General features: G+C 41.8%; 1 protein-coding gene and 1 non-coding gene across 2 annotated transcripts in view; one reads left to right on the forward strand and one right to left on the reverse strand.

The window, feature by feature from the left end:
- Positions 1-22,079, forward strand: part of PKNOX2 (PBX/knotted 1 homeobox 2) — a 351,167-nt gene that overhangs the window by 221,383 nt on the left and 107,705 nt on the right. Inside the window, exon 4 of the mRNA XM_036747254.1 lies at positions 17,468-17,576. Coding sequence (XP_036603149.1) covers positions 17,490-17,576 — 87 coding nt within the window. The 5' untranslated portion in view covers positions 17,468-17,489. The remainder of the gene's footprint in view (positions 1-17,467; positions 17,577-22,079) is intronic.
- LOC118840620 lies at positions 10,723-10,829 on the reverse strand. Its single transcript, XR_005009790.1, has one exon. It is a non-coding gene; the product is annotated as a U6 spliceosomal RNA (small nuclear RNA).

The raw sequence follows: 22,079 nt of genomic DNA on the forward strand, positions 1-22,079 counted from the left end.
ATAATTGAAACCTCCTTTCATTACAGTATCAAGCCTCTGTTCTAGGCTTGTGATCTGTTTGCTGAACTTCTCCTTGAGTTCCTCTTTCTTTCTAGGAGATCTGTAGTGTTCTTCAAATGATAAATATTCCATTACCTTTATCCATATTTTGCTTATTTCACAGTGCCTCACTTCATAGATGTCTTCCCATGTTTCTCTGAGTCCTTTATGAAATAATTGATCTGCCATAATTTCTTTAGTGATTACCCAAGTGATGAATACCCACTTTTGTTTCCAGTGCTTTCCTACCACAAAAATGCTGGTTTAAGTATTTTGGTAGACATGGGACCTTTTTCCTGTCTTTGAACTTCTTTGTAGAGGGTGGGATTTAGAAAGAGGGAAGGGATATTGTTCAATGGGAAGGATGATACTCCAGTCCAGAGGAAGAGACAACACACAACAAAGGCTTGGAACAAGTGATTTTTCTTCTCAAGTTTTTGCCAAGCAGTCAACTAGGAATGCATTCCTCTACCATTCTTTGACAGTAGTTGCCCTTCCTTCCCTCCATCTCTTTATAGCATGACCATATCTTTTTTCCCAGTAAGCTCTCCTGCAGCCAATCCAGAGAATTCAAGGGAAAAAAACCACATTTTCCTGACTCCTTTCCTTTGAGCTCAGCCAGTGTTGGGAATAAAGGGGCTTAGACTCTCTTAGGGGGAGCCTCTCTCCCACTCTTTAACAACTTTGACGCTCCACATCTTATATGCTAACGTGCTGTTGAACCTGGACTGGATCCTCGTTTACTTTCACCCTCAGCTCCACCTGAGAATGCGTCACTGAGTCATGCTGGGAGGCTCTCATCTGGACAAGTGTCTGCAGCTGTGTTCCAACCCACGTCACCATCCTTTCCTCAGTCTTGGCAGCACCTGTTGTGTTCTCTGAGCTGCCTTCATGTTCACTTTGAGATCTGGCCTTCATTTTTAATCCCTTTTTATCCCTTTGTGACCACTGAGGGTCCTCCCATTTTCCTTATGACTCACTCTTTAGATTCGTGGTCAGCATAGCTAAGGGGCCTTGGGATCTGCAATTCTTTTTTCTCCATGTAATTCTCCCCCATCTCCTCCAGTCAATCAGTCAAAGTGCCTTATTGGGAAAACATGAGGAGCTAGAGGAACTCTTAATTTTTCTTTTCCAGATCTAAGGATTTAATTCTTGAGCATCAGCTGATTTTCCTCTTGAAAAATAAGGATGATAATATTTGCTCTATCTGCCTCACAGAGTTGTTGTCAGGAAGCTGCTTTGTAAACTTTCAAGTGCTGTGCAAGTACAAGCTATTACTATTGTGGGGGCAGCTAAGTAATGAAGTAGCTATCGTGCCAGTCCTGGAGTCAGGAAGACTCATTTTCCTGAGTTCAAATCTAGCTTCAGACATTTATTAACTGTGTGACCCTGGGCAAGCCACTTAATGTGGTTTGCCTCAGTTTCCTCATCTGTAAAACGGGCTGGAGAAGGAGATGGCAAACCAGTCCAACATCTTTGCCAAGAAAACCCCAAATGGGGTCATGAAGAGTCACACGACTAATATGGCTAAACAAAAAACCTAAGTGTCTAAAAGCCATTAGGAAGAATAAGATATGGTCCCCATCCTAAAAAATCTTATAATCTTTTTGGGTTGATAGAACATGTAAATGTGAAAATACAATTAAGAATACAGGCTAATACATAACTGCCCACATGAATGGCACAGATAGTAAGTACTTCCTACAGACATAAGATCAGGATCGTAGATTTAAAGTGGAAAGACATTAGAAGTCATCTAGTTCAACCACCATGTTTTATAGGTGAAAAATTGAGGCTTCCAGACGTCAAGGGGCTTGCTAAATATTATTCAGGTATGAAGTAAAAGAGCCAGATTGTGAACAAACATCTTCCATATCTAAATCCATTGCTCTCCCCTTTTGCGTCTCTTCATGTGAGGGCAGAAGAGGGAAATGTCGATGACGACTCAGGACATCAACAAACACTTCACAGAGGAAATGGAATCTGAACTGAACATTGAAGGATGTTTTGAGTTTAGACAGGCAGCCAGAAGTGAGGAGGCCATTCTAGATAGGAAAAGGGCATCCTTGAGGTGGAGAGAGAAATCACAGGAACACTGCAGGTGGGGAATTGAGCCCAGAGAGGGTCTAACTCCCTGAACCATGACCCAGTGTTTTACAAGACATAAAAACAAGATAGTGTGTCGTGTGGCTGGGCTGAATCTGATGCCACTTTGGAGACAGGCAACGGACTTGATGACAGAAGAGAATTCTAGGAGTCTGGGAAAGAGTTTTCTTCATCCTTGAATCTCCTACTACGTAACCCTGTGTCTTAAATAAAGTAGGCTGCGGTAAATATTTTTTGATAATATGAGAAAGATGGTATTAGACATAGGCTCTGAAGCAATGCAGGCCAATAAAAGCAGCGCTGGAGTTGGAATCAGAGGGATATGGTTTCAAGTCCTGGTTCAGTCCCCTATAATCTCTGGGACCTTGGCCAAGTCACTTGCCTCTCTCTCTGGATCTCAGTTTCCTCATCTGTGAAATGACTGAGTTAGACAACATGATCTCTGAGGTCCCTTCCAACTCTAAATCCATGAGCCTATGAACCTGTGGTTGTATGAAAGTCTCTAGGCAGTGAAGGATTACAGAGACACTTTAATTCCATGGGTGAGAATGAACTCGACTTCAGCTTTCAGGTCCTTTCCCCTTTACCTTCTCCTACCCCTTTTCTGCTTTACCCTCTTCCACCTCACCAACCCTCTACAAAATGTATTTGTGCTGATTCCCTCCTCTTCCCTCAGCTTGGCTTCCAGAGCTATGGCCTCAGCCTTCTTCTGCATCTCCATTAACCCCTTAAGTCTCCTGCCCCTGCCTCTTCTCCTCACCCCTGAGAAGTGGAACCTTCCCTGCAGCCCTTAGGGGAAAGGAAGAGGAGGGAGTGAAGGGCAGGTATGGGAAAGTAGTAAGGTGTGAGGATGTAGCTGTTGAGGAGGGAGCTAGCTGCCCTACCCCTTTCAGGCTAGGGGGTTTTGGATTCTGATTCCCAGGTGTCTGAGTTGTTTGTCTGTCTCTGCTGAGTTGTGAGCCTCAGGGGTGAGGGCCGGTGTTGTTTTCTCGGCACGGTTCCCATGCACTGTGTCTGCTGTCAGCTTTCAGCAAATAATAATAAACCTGGGAATCAGGGCTGTCGTGGGGGATTTCAGTCCCCGGGTTCATTTTTAGATTTGTTTCTCACTGTGTGTACAGACAATAGAACACATGATGGTGTCCCATATCCCTCAGGAGATGGGGAGCAGGGACCCTGGGGCTCCCAGATGCCCTGGCAATCTACCCTGTCTTTCATTCCCAAAGGAGAGCTGGAGACTCTTTTCTGCTCCACCTCCCTCACTGTCACCCTCGATGGGGGAAAAAAAAAGAATGAAAGAAAGAAAAAGAGAATGAAATGAAGCAGTAAGTCCTTCCCCTATCCTGTACTCCCTTTCCTCTCCCCTCCACTCTTGTTCATTTTCTGCTTATGTATAGAGGAAGAACAGGGTTTCTTCCCTACTTGCCATTAGTCTCTTGGCTCATCATAGATAAAGAACAGGAAGGGACCTCAGGGTTCAACTCATCCCCTTCCCTCATTTTACAAATGAGGAAACTGAGCCGCAAAGAGTCTGAGTGACTTGCCCAAGGTAACAAGGTAGTAAATACCAGAGCTAGACTACAAACACAGGTCCTCTGAGCCCAAATCCATGTTATTTGGAGGATGGGCTAGGCAGAGGACTACAGGCAACTCAGCACTACTGATAACAAACGGGGGGTTGCAGTAGTTGCTAGTCCACGCTCTGGGTCCAGCGTAGAGGCAGGGCAAGAGGTCAGGATGACTAGGACCCTTTGGACAACTGTATAGCCTAGCTCCATCAAAGTAGTGATTGTGAGAGCCAGGCCTTTTTCCTTTGGTGCAGAGACAGAAAAAGGGGTCTACTTAAAAAGATGAAAAGCTAGAAATGTGAGGCATCCCTGCCAAAAGGCCAGACTTCTGGGTCGATCTGAGGATTGGGAATTCAGAGTTCAGGGGAGAAGTCATCTCTAGAGCCTTTTTCCAGGGCATGGAGGGGTTATCACAGCTCACCTCCTGCTGCCAGGTGGGATGGAGCCCAAAGGCTCCATCTGAAAGGAACGCTAAGGCTTCCTTTCAGTTTTTTGTTTTGTTTAAAGGAACCAAGGGGGAAAAAATGCCAAGTTGTTAAGTGCTTAAAGAGGAGATGAGAATCTTCATCAAAATGCTAAAAGCTGGAGGGGGAAAGTAATGTGAAAACTCTTGCCTGCTATTTATGGGATTGATTCTCAGATCAAGAAGAAGCAAGCAGTTGGATGAAAGGAATTATTGTTAAGCTCCTCAGTAGGAAGATCTAATGGACAATTGCCGCTATCAGGGGGAATTAAATTGCTGTTTCAGTTTGTAAAATATATCAGCTGCTTTTTGAAGCCAGAAAAGGTGTGTGACAGCTTAGGCAGGGAGGAGAAAGGCCCTGGAAGTGTCAGGCAACTAGGCCCTGTGGGAACTGGGGATGCGGAGGGGTAAGGGCAGGGCAGGAAGTGGAAAGTGATGAAGGAGGACCAGAGTACTGAGCTCCTGAACCCTTTACCATCTCCAGAGAAAGATTGGAAGGAATAGAATCATTTCAGAAGTCAATGAATACGATAAGGTGACACAAATTCCACTGCTGAGAAACTGGGCCTTGTCCCATGGGGAAGTTTGGGTGTTTGGATAAGGGCAGATGGGGGATGATGCTGATTTCTGATAGGCCATCGCTGTATACCCTAGTAGGGAGGAGTCACCTCCTAGAATACTACTTGACTAAGTAGCATTTTCTCATGGAAAGGTATCTCTCTGGTATTACCTGAGATTCAAAGACTTCAGTGTCTTCTGACTTGTCAACATAGCAAGTGGCTCATCAACCCTTATCCACACACCTATCCTGAAAGTTGCTATTAATAGCTCACATTTATTTGGCACTTCTAAGGTTTACAACACGTGGGGGGGGGGCACACACACACGATTTAATTCTTGCCACAACCCTGTGAAGTAGGTGCTATTAATCTCCCCATTTCACAGATGAGGAACTTGAAGATGAGAGATAGGTTGAATGACTTGCCCATGGACACATAACTTGTATTTGTGGTCCAAGGACTTTCTTTCTCATGCTTTAGCCAGTGTCATGCTGCCTCTGTATCTTGCTTGATAACTGAGAGGTGGAAGTGGAGAAAAGGAGCAGGAAATGACTCTTCCCCCCTCATAAATAGGTTCCTTTTTCAGTCATTATAGGAATATTTTCTTTACTTAGCCAAATACTCAGAGCAATAAGAGGGGAAATAGTCCATTGTCCTAGACTCACATTAAATATTTTGTTGTTCTGTCTACAGGGCAAAAAAGAAAATTGGTTGGGGATAGTGAGAGAAAGGACGGGTACAGGGAAAGTGAAGGAGGTGGAGGCCCCCAGGACTGAAATATTCAGACTCCTTGATCTATCTCCCAGTTCCTCTTTAGGGTCATACTTTTGTCCCCCCTCCCATACCTCTTTCAAGGAATGCAGAGCTTGGTGCAGAAAGGAGGGAGAGATTAAGGTCTTCAAGGAAATACAAAATAGAAGGCTTTAAACCAGAGGTCAGGCAGGATGATCACAGGGAAGAGCTTGGTAGCACTTCTCTAGGAGGCTTCCCACGAGATGAAGGGCAACCAGTGTGAGAACTGAGGGGCGACTGGAGGACCTGGGGGTCCTATGTGTCTAGACCTGCTCTTGCGTCCATTGTCCCATTTGTAAGTACATTGATGGCCAAGATTGTCTCCCTTTTGTTTTTGTATCCCCACCATCTAGCACATATAGTACCTAGGACATAAAAATTATTTGTGCTTATAGATTAATTGCCTGGGCTTAGAGTCTGCAGTGACCCAACATTCTCTACTTGGGGACCCAGGGTACAAGGAAGGCTATGGGGAGGAGACTGAGGAGGCAAGGCAATGTCCTATTCCTAGGGTCAAAGGACCTTACTTGTAAGGCTGGGTGATGGTGAACTTCTTGAGGTCAGGGACTGTTTTTTGCCTCTTTTTGTAAATAGCACCTAGTAAGTTCTTAATAAATTTTAACTGATTGATATCGATTAGCTGTAGGAGATGTCATCTACCCTGGAAGATTCAGTCTTCAGGGATCACTGAGGTGCTTTCTGCCAAACCGAATGCTTGCTAGGGCCCAGTCAGTTAATGAAACCACTAAGTTGTGACAGGCCTAGGAGTATAATCAAGGAACTCTGAAGTCTCCTTTGGCTTACCAACCTCCAAAGCACCCAGCAGAGAAGGAAGGGATGAGAAGCCTAAATGCAAATACTGCCTGGATCTCCATTGCTCCTGACTCCTATTCCCCAGAGCCAACTGAAAATCAGCTGTGGCTCAGTTTTCAGGATTTCTGCTTTTCCAGGTGCCAGAAAGAGGCTGGGCTGTTACTATCTCTGATCTTGGGCTGGAGGACTTCCATTCCTTGGTTCCCCTCCCCTGTAACACATGGAAGCTTTCTCTAGGCCCTAAGTGGGGGGGAGACATGAGAGGGGATGGACCAGTTGTATTGAAGATCCTTGAAGAGTTTGGCCTTTGTTTCCTTTGATTAATTCAGTGTCTTTGATTGAATCTTACTAAGTGCTAAGCCTATGTGGGTGTGAATTGGTAACTAAGGTGGGGCTCCAGGTGGGGCCAATGAAGGGAGGTGCTAACACCAGAGCCAATAGTAACAGTTTAAGTTCTGGTCACTCAGATGACATTTAATGACAGCTAAAGTGTGCATAAAAAGGGAAGACAGAGCTATTTTCTTAAGGCTGTCACTCCTGAGGCTGGGCTCTAAGGGCCTTCTCATTGAATTCAGATGTTGATGGTTTTCTTGGTAACTATGAATTGTATTTGGTCTGTTGATGTTTGTAATTTGATTGTATATGTTCTGAAGTTCAGGGTGCTGGCTTTTCCCGCTGACCTGAGTGAATGATATTTGTATGTTGGATTAAAGTAAGATTGTTAACGCCTTAACATTGCTTTCCTTAGTAAAGCAGATCAAAAGAACCTGGGCTTGCAGTGTTTTGTGAGCTGGTTCTTGTTGGTTTTATACCCCCCACAGCAGCTGCTAGCCGAATTGTTGAAACACCAGTGCTCACCTCGTTATAAGAGCATAGGATTTAGTGTTAGAAGGGACCTTAAAAATCACATCTAATCTAACTTCCTCCTTCATTTTACACTTAAGGAATCTGAAACTCAGAAAAGGAAAATGACTTGTCCAAGGTCACATAGATATTAAGCAGCTGAACCAGCCCTGAATGGGTTTTACTGGAAAGATCACTGGGTTTGGAGCTTGTTTTGAATCCAGGCTCTGCTATTTATCACTGTGACCTTGAGCAAATCACTTACCTGTTTTCTTCTTTTGTAAAATAAGATCAGACTCAATAATAAATACTACCCTTAGAGCCCTAAATCCAGGAAGCCTTACTCTAGATGCTGCGTTCTTTCTATTCTACTGAGAAATCTGTGTCCTTAACTTCTACCTCAGGGTGTGTGATTTTTCTTAAAAAAAATTTTTTTAGCTGGTTGACCTATGAGAATATGTCTTTACTCATACTCTAAAATTCACCCAATCCTAAAGGATTTATCTCAGTGTCCATCCCTACCCTGGGCTCCTATGTACCCTTTAGCCAATGGCACACCTTCTGTGTGACCCTGGGCAAGTCACTTGACCTGCCTCAGTTCCCTCAATTGTAAGATGGGGACAATAAATGCATAAGCCTTGTTGGGGTTGTGAGTATCAAATGAGATCATATTTGTTTAAAAAAGAAATTCTCTTTGAGTCATACATGCCACATAGTAGGCACTGTATGAATGCTTATTCCTTTACTTTCCTTCTGTGTAATTCCAGTGTTCCCATTTGTTGTGTCTCAGTGACCATTTAGTTGCACCAGATTCAGCTCTTCATTCCACTTGATTCTCAGCAATGCTGGTTTTGTAGCAGAGCCGTGTGTGTGTGTGTGTGTGTGTGTGTGTGTGTGTGTGTGTGTGTGTAGTGCGCTCATGGGCGTGCGCGCCCGAATTTCTTTAGATAAATCCACAGAGTCACATGAAATCAGTGACAGGTTGACACCGTTATTTCAAGATTCATCGCTCTAAGTTGCCAGCAGTGGAGACCTAGCCAACTCCTTCCCACCAACAACACTTTTTTCTAGGCATAATTTATAGCACTAGGGTGAATTTGTTTCCAAAAAATGAATATCACACTATCAGCAACAGCTGCCTCTCATTTTTATTTGTTTTTATATTTGACTTGAAGTCCAATTCTCCCTACACATCAGAAGCTGTAAATCCTGAGGCGACTGATTACAAGATTTAGTAAACAGGTTATATTATATAATGCAATTAAAACAGGGCTCTGTGGTGCCACCTGCTGGCGCCGGGCTAGAAGGGAGTCGTCAGGAGACAAAGTATCAATTTGGCCTGGCATTCTCCACTGATGGAAAATAAATGGGATTGCACCAAGGTTGAGACAGCTGCTCCAGAGGGAAAAGTTGAAGCCAGCCAGGTTACTAATGCTGGGGGGAGGGCAGTTGCTCTCTCCAGCTGAGTTTTCTGTATTATTTCAACCCCCCACGAATCTGTCTAGACTTCAGAGCTTGCCCCTGTAGGGGGGAGGGCCACAGCCAGGGAGTTAGAGGGCGTCTGGGTGGGGAGGTGAGCCTGGCTCTAAAGGAGTCACCTGATTATTCCTCTCTGCCCTTCTTTCCCAGCCCCCACCCCCTCACTGTGGGGGAGAAGGAGCTCAGAGCTTCTGGACTTGGGAATGAAGCTTCCCTAATCTCTCCTTAAAGCTATGCCAGGCTCTAGTCATCGAATCTTCAAGCTGGGATGGACTTTAGATATAATCTATTCTACTCCTCTCATTTTACGTGTAAGGAAACTGAGGCCCAGAGAGGGAGAGTGGCATTACCAGCTTGTTCCATGGCCTAGTTCAAAGGCAGGAACAATATGAGAAATATTGCATGGCCAGTGAAAACTTGTCCACAAACAGTTTTCTGTTCCTCTCTCTTTGTGCATGTTTTACCCCTCTCTCACTTGTACTGTCTCTGTCTTGATTCTTTTTGTCCCTAAGCCTGCCGCCATGCCCTGTTTCTCTGACTGTCTCTCTCTCTTCTTCTCCCTCCCCTTTTTATTTTTCTTCTCCTCTTCCTCCAATTACAAGTCAGATCTGGGTTTCAGACCCAGCTCCATCACTTACAAGCCTTGGTGTCTTAAGCAAGTCTTGTGAGTTCTCTGAGCTTCATTTTCATCCCCTGTGAACGAGGATAATCTCCGCCCTACATCCACAACATTCTCATAAGGATATCAAGGGAGATCATGAATATGAAGGTGTTTTGCAACTGTAAAGCATGTAAAAAACGTAGACTTGTGACCAGACATATGTGTCTTTCTTACCCTCTTTCTCTTACTGTCTGTGCCACTCATCCCTCTATCCTGCCCAGCTGATGTTCACAGAGTCAAACCTCATGAGGATTTCTTCTAATCACTCCTCTTGGTGAGCCAAACAGACTATGAGGGTCACAAAGTTTCCAGTCAGTCGGACAGATTATGAGGGTCATGAAATTTCCATCAAAAGTGGGATTGTATGGCTTCTTTTAGGCCTTGCATTATGGAGTTGGAGAGAGGTTTCTTAAGGTTGATAAGTCCCAAGCCCTGGGCATCCACTCTCGGCCTACTATAGGGAAAAGAGTCCCAATCCTGGTCCCCTTCATCAGTCCTCTGGGACTATATTCTGACAATGACAAAGACAATGACAATGAGGCTCTATGGCCTGGTAGATTTCAGTCTCTCCAAGGAGTTACCCAATCTTGATCAGAGACTCAACCCCAGAAAGCCACTGGTAGCCTAGGGAAGTAAGAGACTAAATCTATTAGAGAAGCAGTGCTCAGTCAGGATTAGAACACTTTCTTGCTTCATGCCTCCCCAGCATCAGTTTCCTTAAACTTAGATGAGCGGTTGGAGAACAGAAGAGTTGTGTTCCCTACCCCATTCCCTCACTGCAAGCACAAAGTATGGCTTAGCTTGAGTCGCACTGGGGATCAGGGTATATAACAGGAGAATTGAAGGCTGGCATGGCCAGCTGGCTGGAGAGCTCCCAATTAGACTTTGCTTCTCATCCTTGAGCCCAAAGCCCCCAACCCCAACACCCCTGGCCCAATTACTGCTGGACAGCATTAACCCCTTGGTGCCCTAAGCTGTTAATGGAATGTTAATTGGCCTAATGGGTTTCATGTCAACAAGTCTTAATGAGCTCTCCTCCTAACGAGCTTGTTATTTTTCTGGACCTGTTTGTCAGTGCATATGTGCATGTGCATCTAGCCCTGTGCTGTGGACCTGGCTGACCAGGGCTATGGAGTAGTTGGAGGAGGAAGGGGAGAAAGAGAGAGAGAGAGAGAGAGAGAGAGAGAGGGAGGGAGAGAGATAGAAAGAATTAGATCTAGACTACCTAAGTTCTACTACCTAGAGGAGAATCCTATGTCTAATATATCATTGAGAAAAAAATATTTCTTTGTAGAAACTATAGGGTTAGAGTTTATCATTTCTTCTAACTCATTGATATAGTCAGTATTTAAAAGCCACCTTTCATTTTGGGGGTTTTTTTATTTTTTAAATTTTTTTAAAAATATGGAATGCTTCACGAATTTGCGTGTCATCCTTGTGCAGGGGCCATGCTAATCTTCTCTGTGTTGTTCCAATTTTAGTGTATGTGCTGCCAAAGCAAGCACACCTTTCATTTTTAATATAACTTTCTAACAAATCCTGTGGTACAGTAGAAAGAATACTGGCTCTGGAGTCTGAGGATCTGGGTTCAAATCTTTCCTTTACCTATACGATCTTGGGCCAGTCCCTTGAATTCCTGGGACTTGGTTTCCTTATCTGGAAAAGGAATAGATTTCACCCTTTCATCCTTAGCTTTAGACTCTGATGTGGCCTCATCTTGGAACAGAGGTGGCCTTGGGTTTGTGAAGACCCTATCTGCACAGCACAAGCTTTGGCACGTCCTATTAATCTCAAAAGACATTAATTACAGGCTGTGGATGGACTGTGTATCTGTTGTCTGACAATCAGTGTGGGTGAATTCAGAGATTATCATCTATGGTTGGCCAGTAAGTGACCCACAAAGGGTATCTACTAAGGCATTGAGGTTTTTGATTTCTCAGTGAAGCAATCACCTTTGCTAAAGAAATCATAGATATTTTGAAATAAAGTATGGTAAATTATCTACAATCCTTTAATATATGTATATTTTGTCATTATGCTAAATTGTTTCTCTCATGTCTTCCATTTATAGATTTGCCTGCTGTCCTTTTAGTATCTGGTAAACATAACTTGGGGCGTGGGGAAGGAAGTCTGTGGACAGCATGGAGGTCAGATACCTTCCCAGGAGAGGCTAGTAAACTTTTTACAATTTATTTTTAAATTTTGACCTTAATAAACATCAGAAAATGCCACTGTTCTATTATGTAAATTGTCATTTACATAGTGGAACAGAAAAAAATTGTACATAAATATATGAATTTCTATTATGCACAGCCTTTTTTTAAAAAAATAGAATAAACTCAATATGGAACTTTGAAAGCTGTCCTACTTGTTTATCATTCTATTTGGCCTTTTCATAATCCTCTTTTGTTTTTCTTTTTTCTTTTTGGGCTACCTTTGTATTTACCCTCCCCCACCACAAATTGGAAAAAAAGAAAAGGAAAGGAAAAGAAAACTCATGAAGTAATTATATATATTCAAGTAAAACAATTCCTTCGTTGACTTTATCTGAAAATGTATGTCTTATTCTGGATTTGGAGCCCATCCTCTCTCCATCAGGAGGTGATAGCATGCCTTCATCACCTGTCTTCTGAAATTATATTTGTTCTTTGCACTGATCAAAGTTCTTAAGTCTTTCAAAGTTTTTCTTTATAACATTGTTACCATTGTTTGGTTCTGTTCACTTCACTCTGCATCAGTTCATGCATGTCTTCCCAGGTTTCAAGGAAGCTGTCTCTTTCTTTTGTTATTCATTATGTTCAGCCAGTCTCCTAGTTTATGGGCACCACCTTAGTTTCCAATTCTTTGCCACTATAAATATTTTTATACATATGGACCTTTTTCCTCTTTCCTTGATATCTTTGGAGTACAGTTTTACTCAGTAGTTTTGCTGGATCAAAGGGTATGCACAGTTGAGTGATTTTTGGGATGTAGTTCCAAATTGCTTTCCTGAATGGCTGGACCAAATCACATCTCTATCAAGAGTGCATTGATAAACTGTTATGGTCAGGACACTTGAGCAGAGTTCTAATGGGCCGAGGTTCTGCCTGCTACCTAGAGGGCACAAAATACAAGTTCCTACCCTGATCTGGACATGGTCTGGCATTATGGGTGGCAGAGTTTTCTGAGGTTTTTCTAGACCATTCCCACAACCACCAATCATCTCCAGGCAGTACAGCTTAACTCCTCATAGTTTTATAAATATTAGCCACTCTTTCAGGCATCTCTTCATTATCTGGAATGAATGGAAAGCAGCTAGAAGTCATGCTTTTCTCTTGGTAGGAAGGTGAGGGACTAAAGGCCCAGAATGTTGTACACTTTTGCAGACATGGTAGTGACTGTCAGCTTTGCTTAATTTTGTTGTAGCTGTAAGGGAGAGTCCTCTGGGAGTTACTGGTAAGTGATTGTGTTGTGAAAAAGGAAAAGTATCAATAAAACATTAAAACAAAACTGAAAACAAGTTGGAAGTCAGAAAACAGACTTTTTATCTGACTTAATTCCTTCTCACTGTAGTATGTCTCTTCATGCTCTGGTGTGTGTGTGTGTGTGTGTGTGTGTGTGTGTGTGTGTGCGCGTGTTGTATGTTGGACCACTTTGGCAGGCTGGTACAGCCACAGGAGCCCTTCTCAAAATAATGTTTTTAAATGTATAAAATAAAATATACAGGATTACTAATGAAACCAATTATATTGAAATGTAGTTAGAATATTAAAAATAAATAAGCTCATGGACTCTGGGTTAGAATCCCCGCTCTATAAAATCAGCCTGTGTCTAGATTCTTTCTTAATTATTGGGCAGGTAATTCCTACCCAAAGCCTGAAACCTGAGATTTGGTGAAAGGGATCTTAGCTATCCTTTTCTGGGGTGAAACTAATCTGTTAATGTAAATACTTTTAACCCCAGGGACTATGGCCCATACTCCCTCTTCTGGTGACTACTGGTACTACAGTTTTATTCCTTAGTGCCTACCCCAAGACTGGCTCTCTTAATGGCAAAAACAGACACTGGTTCAGCCAAAGGTCACTTTTCCTTTGTTCTCTTACTTCAATCAATAATATCCCTTACACAATTCTTTCAGATTATTCATCTATTTTATTTTTATTATTTGTAGGGAAGGCAGATTGCATACCCATTCCAATGTCTCCCAAGCAATCTCACTCCTAGGAAGTTCTCTCTGAGGTCTAACTTGATTCCTTCCTATGTCAGGGGAACTCTACTCCTTTCTGCTCTTGCCCTCTGTCCTTATGGAGAGCTCCCACTCTCCACTACTCACATAAACCACGCATTTTCTTCTGGGCTTAAAGGACTGAATGAAATGAGGCAGTGGATTTAAAATAACATCAGCAATCTCCTTTATACTCCCTTTCTTATCTCTTGATCCTTGATATTCCTGAGACTATGTCTGGTGTATAGGCTTATGGTAAGCACAAGGAGCCAACTTTTTTAAAAGGCACTGTCAAACATGGCACAGTGGATGGAACACTAAACCTGGAGTCAGGGAGATCTGAGTTCAAATCTGGCCTCAGATATTTATTAGGTATGACCCATGTCAAGTCACTTAAACTCTCTGCCTCAGTTCTCTCATCTGCAAAATAAGGATATTAATAGTGCCTTCCTCTTAAGGTTGTTGTGAGAGTAAAATGAAATTATATCTGTAAAGCACTTTGCAAACCTGAACACTACAAATGCTAGCTATTACGAAAAAATATAGTATAGTGATAGCTTTTGGTTTTACATCATCTTCATTTCCAAATACATCATTCTCCCCTATAATACATCACCAGAGAGCAATCTCTTCTAACAAAGAATAAAAAAGAAAGGGGGAAAAAAGCAGTTTATTATAACTAATCAAAACATCAATTGAGTCTGATGGTATATGTGATATTCCACACCCATAGCCCCCCATCTTCTACAAAAGGGGGAGACTATTACACAGTATTCAGTTTTGTATGTTTCTATTTGTATTTTTCTAGTCATTTTGCATATCATTTCCCTAGATCTACTTAATTCACTTTGCATCGGTTTATATAAGTTTTTCTGTGCTTCTCTGAATTTCTTATATTTATAATTTCTTATGGCGAAGTAATATTATACCACGTTAATGTGCTTCAGTTTGTTTAGCTATTCCCAAGTTTATGGGCATCTATTTTGTTTTTAGTGCTTTGATATTTTTTTTTATTAAAAAGTGCTGCTATGAATATTTTGTATATGGTACCTCAATTTCTTTATCATTTTTTATCTACTTGGACTATGCGCCTAGCAGTGAGATCTGTGGACATGGTCACTTTTTAAAAAAATTTTAGTTGCTTTTAGGAATAATTCCAAATTTCCTTCCAGAATGGTTAAGACCAATTCACAGCTCCATCTATAATAATATACCAAGTGTTCCTACCTTTCCATAACTCATCCAACAGGGGCTAGACTCTTGGACATTTTTTGAGTATTTTTTGAGCCCTCAAAGATGTAGATCTGGAAGACTATGTGGGAAATGAAGGGAGGGACTAACACAGACCATATACACTTCTTCATGCTATATGTGCACAGTAGGATCATAAGAAGCTTAGAAATCATCTAATAAAATTCCTTCATTTTATAGATGAGGAAATGGAATCTTCAGAAGGTATAGCCCGAAGTCATAGAATTCAAAGTTGAATGTGACGTCAAGGGCCCCTTAGTCAAACCCATATCTGACAAAGAATCCATCCTACAATATGCCTTGCAAACAGTCATCCAGTCTTTACTTGTAGGTATCCTGGGAGAGAGAACACACTGCTTCCTAAGGTGGCTTATTCCAGTTTTCGATGACTGTTGTTAGGCAGATTTTTTATATCAAACCTCAATTTGTTTCTTTTTATTGCCTGAAAATTCCTTCTAGTCCTACCCTCTGGGGCTAATTTGAATAAATCAAAAATCCCCTTTTTCCTATGACAGCCCTTCATATGCTTGAACATAGATATCATGATCCCCTGAAGTCTTTTCTTCTCTAGGCCAAATAACCACAGTTCCTTCAACTAATGCTCATAAGCATGAACCTTTCATCACAAAGTTCTTCACTTTCCTAGTTGCCCTCCTGGACCTCTAGCTTATCATTGTTGATTCTCAAATGTCTCAACAAGAACTCCAGATTTGGTGTGACCAAGGCAGAATGTGGCACATCTATAATTTTTTATTTCTGCACACTAGGCCTCTCAAAGCAGCTTAAGACCAGAGGCAAACTTGTCCAATGTTACATTTCCCAAGCAACAGTTCTTCAATGTAATAACTCTATTAAGTCCCACTTCTTAACTCTTTCCCATTCTTGGAACTGTAGTGGGATGCTTTTCCCAAAGCAGACTGGGTACATACTGCAGGGTATCAGGTAGCAGAATCATTTAGAAGCTCGAGTTACTAATGTTCCCCTTTTCTTCCTGAAAAAGCACAAAATATGTATGTTTTCCCATAGGCCAATATATAAATGCCCCATTGTCTTCAGTGGGAATCCTCCCCCTTCTGTTTCATTAAGGGTATAAATCCACATTACAAGTTCATGCCTCACTTTCCCTTCACAGTTTGGTAAATTTGTGGAAGTCCTTGGGGAAGGAGGGTACAGCCCAAGCATCTCAGTTTGGGCTTCCATCTGGTATGGGAGAAGGGAGATTTCAGCACAGTATTTTGTTAATGAGGAAAGTATCTCTTGACCCAAAGAATGGTAGGTAAATTGGCCAGTATGGCTCAATGCTGTGGTTCATAGATTATAGATCACAAGTTAGACAGAATCTTTGAGATCACCTACTAGAATCTCCTTATTTTTTATTTATTTACTTGTTTTTACAGCTGAGCAAAATAAGTCCCTGAGAGGTTAGGTATCCCCACAGCCCATGGACAGTCAAGCTGTATAGCCAGCCCCGTGGTTCTAAATATTTCAGGGTATCTGTGTGGACAGCATTCTGTTTCCTTGGGTGGCACTGCCAGGCTGGCTTTACTTACAGGGAGTCCCTGGGTGCAACTTACTCACCAAGGACTTGAATTACTAGCTAAGTACACATATATGTTTTTGTACAAATACATAAAAACACTCATATATACACATATATTCAGATATATGCAAAACAATAGTGAACCTGGAGAGCTGTGCCTAGCATAGCCTCTGTCTCTCTGTGTGTCATTCTCTGTCTATCTCTGTCTTTCTGTCTCTCTTTTCCATATTCCCTTCCCAAGGTGAGGTACACCTTCCCCTTTCTTTTCCTGTGTACTTGGGAAGTCGGGCGTTCACCCCAGTCTCTTTATCTGTAAAATGTGGATAATAGTACTTGTATTGCCTATCTCACAGGATTTGGGGGATAAAAAGATAGATGTAGTAACCTGCCTAATATCATATACACCATCAGTGGCAGAATTGGGACTAGGACCCAGGTTGCCTGGCTCTTGGTCCAGCTGTCTTTCTACTATACTGAACAGTAGGCTACATAAATATAATTGTTATTATTTTTATAATTGCACTGTCCCACCCCAAGATGGTCACTGAATAATAGCAGTAGCAACCTGTTCCCTTTGCCCCTCTTCACCAGGGTGTCAATCAAATGGACTTAAGTATCTGAGGGGCCCAGAAGGAGTAAGGGAATCTGAGCCATAGGATTCCAGGAAAGAGATAACTCAAAAACTATGTGAGTGGGTTCTTCCTTCCAGACCATGCCCTAGTCCCCCTCTTGTAGAGTAATTGGGAAAGGGGCTGTGAGCATGGCAGGAATCAATGCCACTGGAGGCCTGGGGTGCTGCCCAGAGTCTCCCATCCCCCATTTTTCTCTACTCCCATCAGCCAGGCTGCAGTCTGTCCCCTCACCCACCCACAAGGCCAGAAATGCTGATGAACAAAGCATTGCTACTAATGTGCAGCTGCTTTGCATATGATTTGAATATTGTTTATTTCATGTCGAAATTGCATAGCAATCCTCCTTCACCCCACCCTCCACCCCCACTCCTATTTACACACACACAGAGCTACTGCTCCTTTCATGAAGGGCCTCCAGCCACTGCTGGCCAGCCTTGAAAAATGGCTTCTTGGGCTCTGGGGGATCCCCAAGTGCTTGGTGTTGTTAATGGTGTGGCCCATTTCTCCCACCCACAGGTCCTCGATGTGAATCAATCCCATGATGCAACATGCCTCCCCAGCCCCAGCTCTGACAATGATGGCCACGCAGAATGTCCCCCCGCCACCTTACCAGGACACCCCGCAGGTGAGTGTGCAGCTCCTGCCCCGCTCCCCATCTTTGTCCTACGAGAGCCAAGCATTGACTGGTGTTTCTGCCACTAAGCAATAAACAGGTAAAAGGAATATAGTAACCTAGAACCTAAAAAGTGAGACTTCCTGACACTGGCAGCAGAAGCAACCACCTTAGCTAGATACTTAGTGTAACACTGGGGCCAAAGTCACAATGTCAAGGTTAAGCAGAACCAACTGCCTTTCAGCTATTAGCTGTTGGCATTTTTTCCATTGATACTTCCCACTCCCACCTCCCTATGTTGTAGAGGACTTGGAGTGATTTTGAATCAAGAACACTTAGGTTAAAATTCAATCTTGGATATTTATTAATTTTGTAACCATTCTCCTTGAGCTTCTATTTCTTCATCTGCAATATGGATACAATAGTACCCTCAATGCCTACTCACAGAGTTTTTAAGAGAATCTTATGAGATAATGTATATAAAACAGTTTGCAAGCTTTAAAGCGGTAGATGCATTTCAGTTATTATCATCTGGATTGGACAACCTTCCTGCTGTGTCCTGGGGACAAGGATCACATGTGATAAAATAACCAGCTCATGCCGTTGCTTTCTTTTCCTATTGTTTCTATGGCTACCACCTAAAGACTCAGAAACTCCTTCCTGGGGGCAATAGTCTCTAGAGATAGTCCCACTGTCTTATATTGGTTCGATATCTCTCCTGAACAGGAAGGAATTAAGGAGCAAGACTTAAATGCAACAAAATTAACAGTATATTTGTGACTACTGACCAAATATGAGTTACATAGAAACAAGCAATGATAAATATCCAGCAAAGTTACAGAATCCATCTTTGTCCTGTTCTGAAGATACATGTTGTTAGAGCACAGGTTTTTAACCTTGTTGCCTCATGGACCCCTTTGTCATTCTGATTGAAACCTGTGATCTCAGAATAATGTTTTTAAATGCATAAAATATGTAGGATTATGAAGGAAGCCAATTACTGAAATACGGTTATCCAAATATGTAAAAAAAAAAAAAGGTTAAGAGGCCCCAGGTTAAAAACCCTTATATTAGAGATCCATCAGTTCTAGATTGTTCTACTCAGTCACCAAAATCCAACTTCTTTGCAATATTGTTTGTTCTCTATCTTACTAAACAAATCCATCTTTTCTTCTTAGCTCAGTCATCACTTTTTCTCATCTCCACATTTCTGTCTCTACCATAATATTCAATTGGTACTTCAACCTTATCATGTCTAGAACTAATTTTATTATCATGTCTTTCACTCCCAAGTAACTCCAACCCTGCTCTTCTTCCTGACTTCCACATTTTTGCTAATGGCACTGCCATCTTTCTATTCACACAGAGTCATCCGTTGTATACAACAAAATATCACATTATAGCAACAACAAAAAGTATTCATGTACTCAGGGGACTGCTTTTTCCCCAACTCATACTTCTCTTGTATCCATCAGAGATTGACCCTCTCCACATATATCAGCTAGCATTTTGTTTTACTTCTCCTTAATGTACTTTTTTTGATTCTTTTACAATTAAATTTTATTTTCAAATGAAGGTCTCCCCTCTCTTCCTCCTACCTTTCCTCCCTACCCCCATTGAGAAAGCAAGAAAAACACTACCTGTATGAACAAATGTGTATAGGCAAGCAAAGCAAATTCTTGAAATGGCAATGTCCAAAAAAAATGTCTCAATCTGCACTCATGTCCATGAGGAGAGGGGCAGCATATTTCATCATGGGTCCTCTGAAATCATCATGGGCCATTGTGTGAATATCTCTAAGATATTTATCATGGAATGTTATATATTGAAATTATCTGTACTTCTGTCTTATTCTCCAACTAGATTTTAAGCTTCACGATGGTAGGGACCATGTCTTAACTGAATTTTGTATTTGTATTTTCCCAGCACCTTGGACAGCACTGGTCAAATAGGAAGTACTTAATAAAAGTTTGTTGAATGAATATCTTATAGTCTCAACTCTGTTTTCTGTTTGGCTTTTTTGTGACCTCCACCCCTCTCCTTGAATTTCCTAAGCCCAATAAAAGGAGATATCATATTGACCTTGTGCCAGGTGGTCACTGAGAGAAACAGATCGTTGGTCCTGTCCATAGACATTATTCTTGCTTATGTACCTTGGTTCAAATTGTGTGGATGCACCAAGGCAACAAGATATACAATGCCATGGTAGAAAAGAACTTTATTGAAGGACATAGGCTCACATTTCCAGAATCAGGAAGAAGCCCCAAGAAAGACCCTGCAAAAAGATAATCCATACAGGATACTTCCAGCATCGGGATAGAGGCTTCAGCAAGCTTAATTAGCATAGTCTCTTTTATTCTGACCACCAGGAAGTATGCAACCTAGAGAGTCAATTAGGTCTCTAACTAGCTCCAGATAACAGAGGTCACCTGGCCATGTTCATACCACTGCCCGAATATAATTCCGCTGACCAGGGTCAGGTAGCAGTCTGACCAAGGGAGACTCTTTGTTCAGCCTGGCTCTCTAACTGAAGTATTGTATACATTCTGTCTCCTACACTGCTTCTGTCCCAGGAAATTGGAACTGAACTGGAAATTTGTTAATAGCCTCTGTATTCAGCTCATTGTAGTTCTTCTTATCGCCAGGGCATGGAAAGACATAGATTGGCCAACTTGAGAAATAAGTAAAAGGGATGAAAATAATTTGTCTTGGATAAGGGAAGGCTAGTTGTAAAATTCTGGGATTTGTTCACTATATTTAAGACCATAAATGGTTATTTATTATATGGAAACAATAAATAACTGGTGAGTGGATGTATCTGCACAGGGTACAATAGGAGAGAATCTCCACAGTAGGGATGCGTTTTAGCTATAAGCTTGAATTTCCCAGTAGTAAAAGATGTGATACTACCACAGAGGTCATGGACTTCTTGCCCTAGAAATTCTTCAGGAACTCACCCCTTAGAAGAGGATTGAACCATGTGGTTTCTAAGATCCTTTCAAGCTCTGAAATGCAACAATCTGCAGGGAAAAAAAAAAAGAATTCACATTGCTTATGTATTAAATCAGTCAATAAACTTACTGAATGTCTGGCATTGTGCTAGGTGCTAGGGATATAAATACAATAAATGAAATAATTCCTACCCTCAAGGAACTTGAACTCTAATGGAAGAGATAATAGGAGCATATAGAGGTGTATAGGATAAATATAAAGAGATTAAATACAAGCTAGTTGGAGAGAGAGAGAACCCTAGTAGCTTGGGGCTCAAGAAATGCTTCACTAGAAAGTAATGCTTGAGAAGTCTTGAAGGAAGAAAGGGATTCTATGAGACAGAAGTGAGAAGGGAATGCATTCCAGGCATGAGAAGTCCAGTTTGGCTGGATCAAAGAGCGTAGGAAGGGAAGTAACTGTTTGATAGGTTGCAGCCAGGCTGTGAAGGGTTTTACAAACTAAAAAAAAAAGAAGTTTATGTTTTATCCTAGTGACAATAGGAAGCCACTGGGGTTTTATTGAATAGAAAAGTGATATGGGGAGATCTTCACCTAAAGATAATCACTGGGATAGCGCATGGAAACAGGGAGCCACAAAAAGGAGATATGACTCCTTGTTCATATGTACTTATGACTCAGAATCCATACCTTTCTCTCACAGTCTTACCATCTCTCCTTTGCTTCCCTGACTTTTTCTTCTCCTCACTATCACAAGGTCCTGTAAGTGAGGCAGGTCAATCTTCTCCAGTTGGCATTTTCTTCTATAGTTTAGGAAAGATGCTGCACTGCTGGCAACAGAAAGGAGACAGAAAATAAACTTCTTGAATTCAGCTCCCTCTCTGAGGCTTTCAAAAGATCCTATCTACATAGACTTGGGTGGAGTCTCAATTCCTTCTTCTCTCTGGGCAATTGTCAGCAGGGTACCTTGATCTATGTGGGTCAAAACCAGAAAAGGCACTGGAAACCACTTTGATGGCTGTTAGGTACCCTCTTCAGATGTCAAGACATGGTTGGGAGGGGAGAGATGGGTCAAGGCAGAATGTAGGGCTAAACTCTTGAAGGAAATATTCCTTCTATATAAAATTTCCTTTCTCAAAGTAACGATTTTTTTAATGACTATGGTTCCAATGTACCAGAGATAATAGTTTCTCTGCCTTGGCTTCTCCTTTCTCTCTGCCTCTTTACTCATAAATTCACCAAGATAACTTACCTAAAATTTGGAACTCAAAAACTTGTGGAACTCAGTGTTGTAAACTAAAAATAAAAAAAATCTTAAAAAAATAACACATTCATATGGTGTTTTAGGTTTGATGAGCATTTTCCTTATAACTCCCTATGAAGAATTCTAGGGGATGACTTATTTTTTGTAATTTATAAGTGGTGAAATTGAGGCTCTGGAAGGTTAATTTCCTGAAATTCACATAGCTAGAAAGTGGTAGAAATGAGAATAAAACTCAGATCTCCTAAGTACAAGTTCAGTACTTTCTTTTACTATGTCATGCTTTTCCTCCCTGTGCCCACAAAT

This window comes from Trichosurus vulpecula, chromosome 2 (genome assembly GCF_011100635.1).
Source record: "Trichosurus vulpecula isolate mTriVul1 chromosome 2, mTriVul1.pri, whole genome shotgun sequence".
In the NCBI taxonomy this organism is placed as follows: Eukaryota; Metazoa; Chordata; class Mammalia; order Diprotodontia; family Phalangeridae; genus Trichosurus; species Trichosurus vulpecula.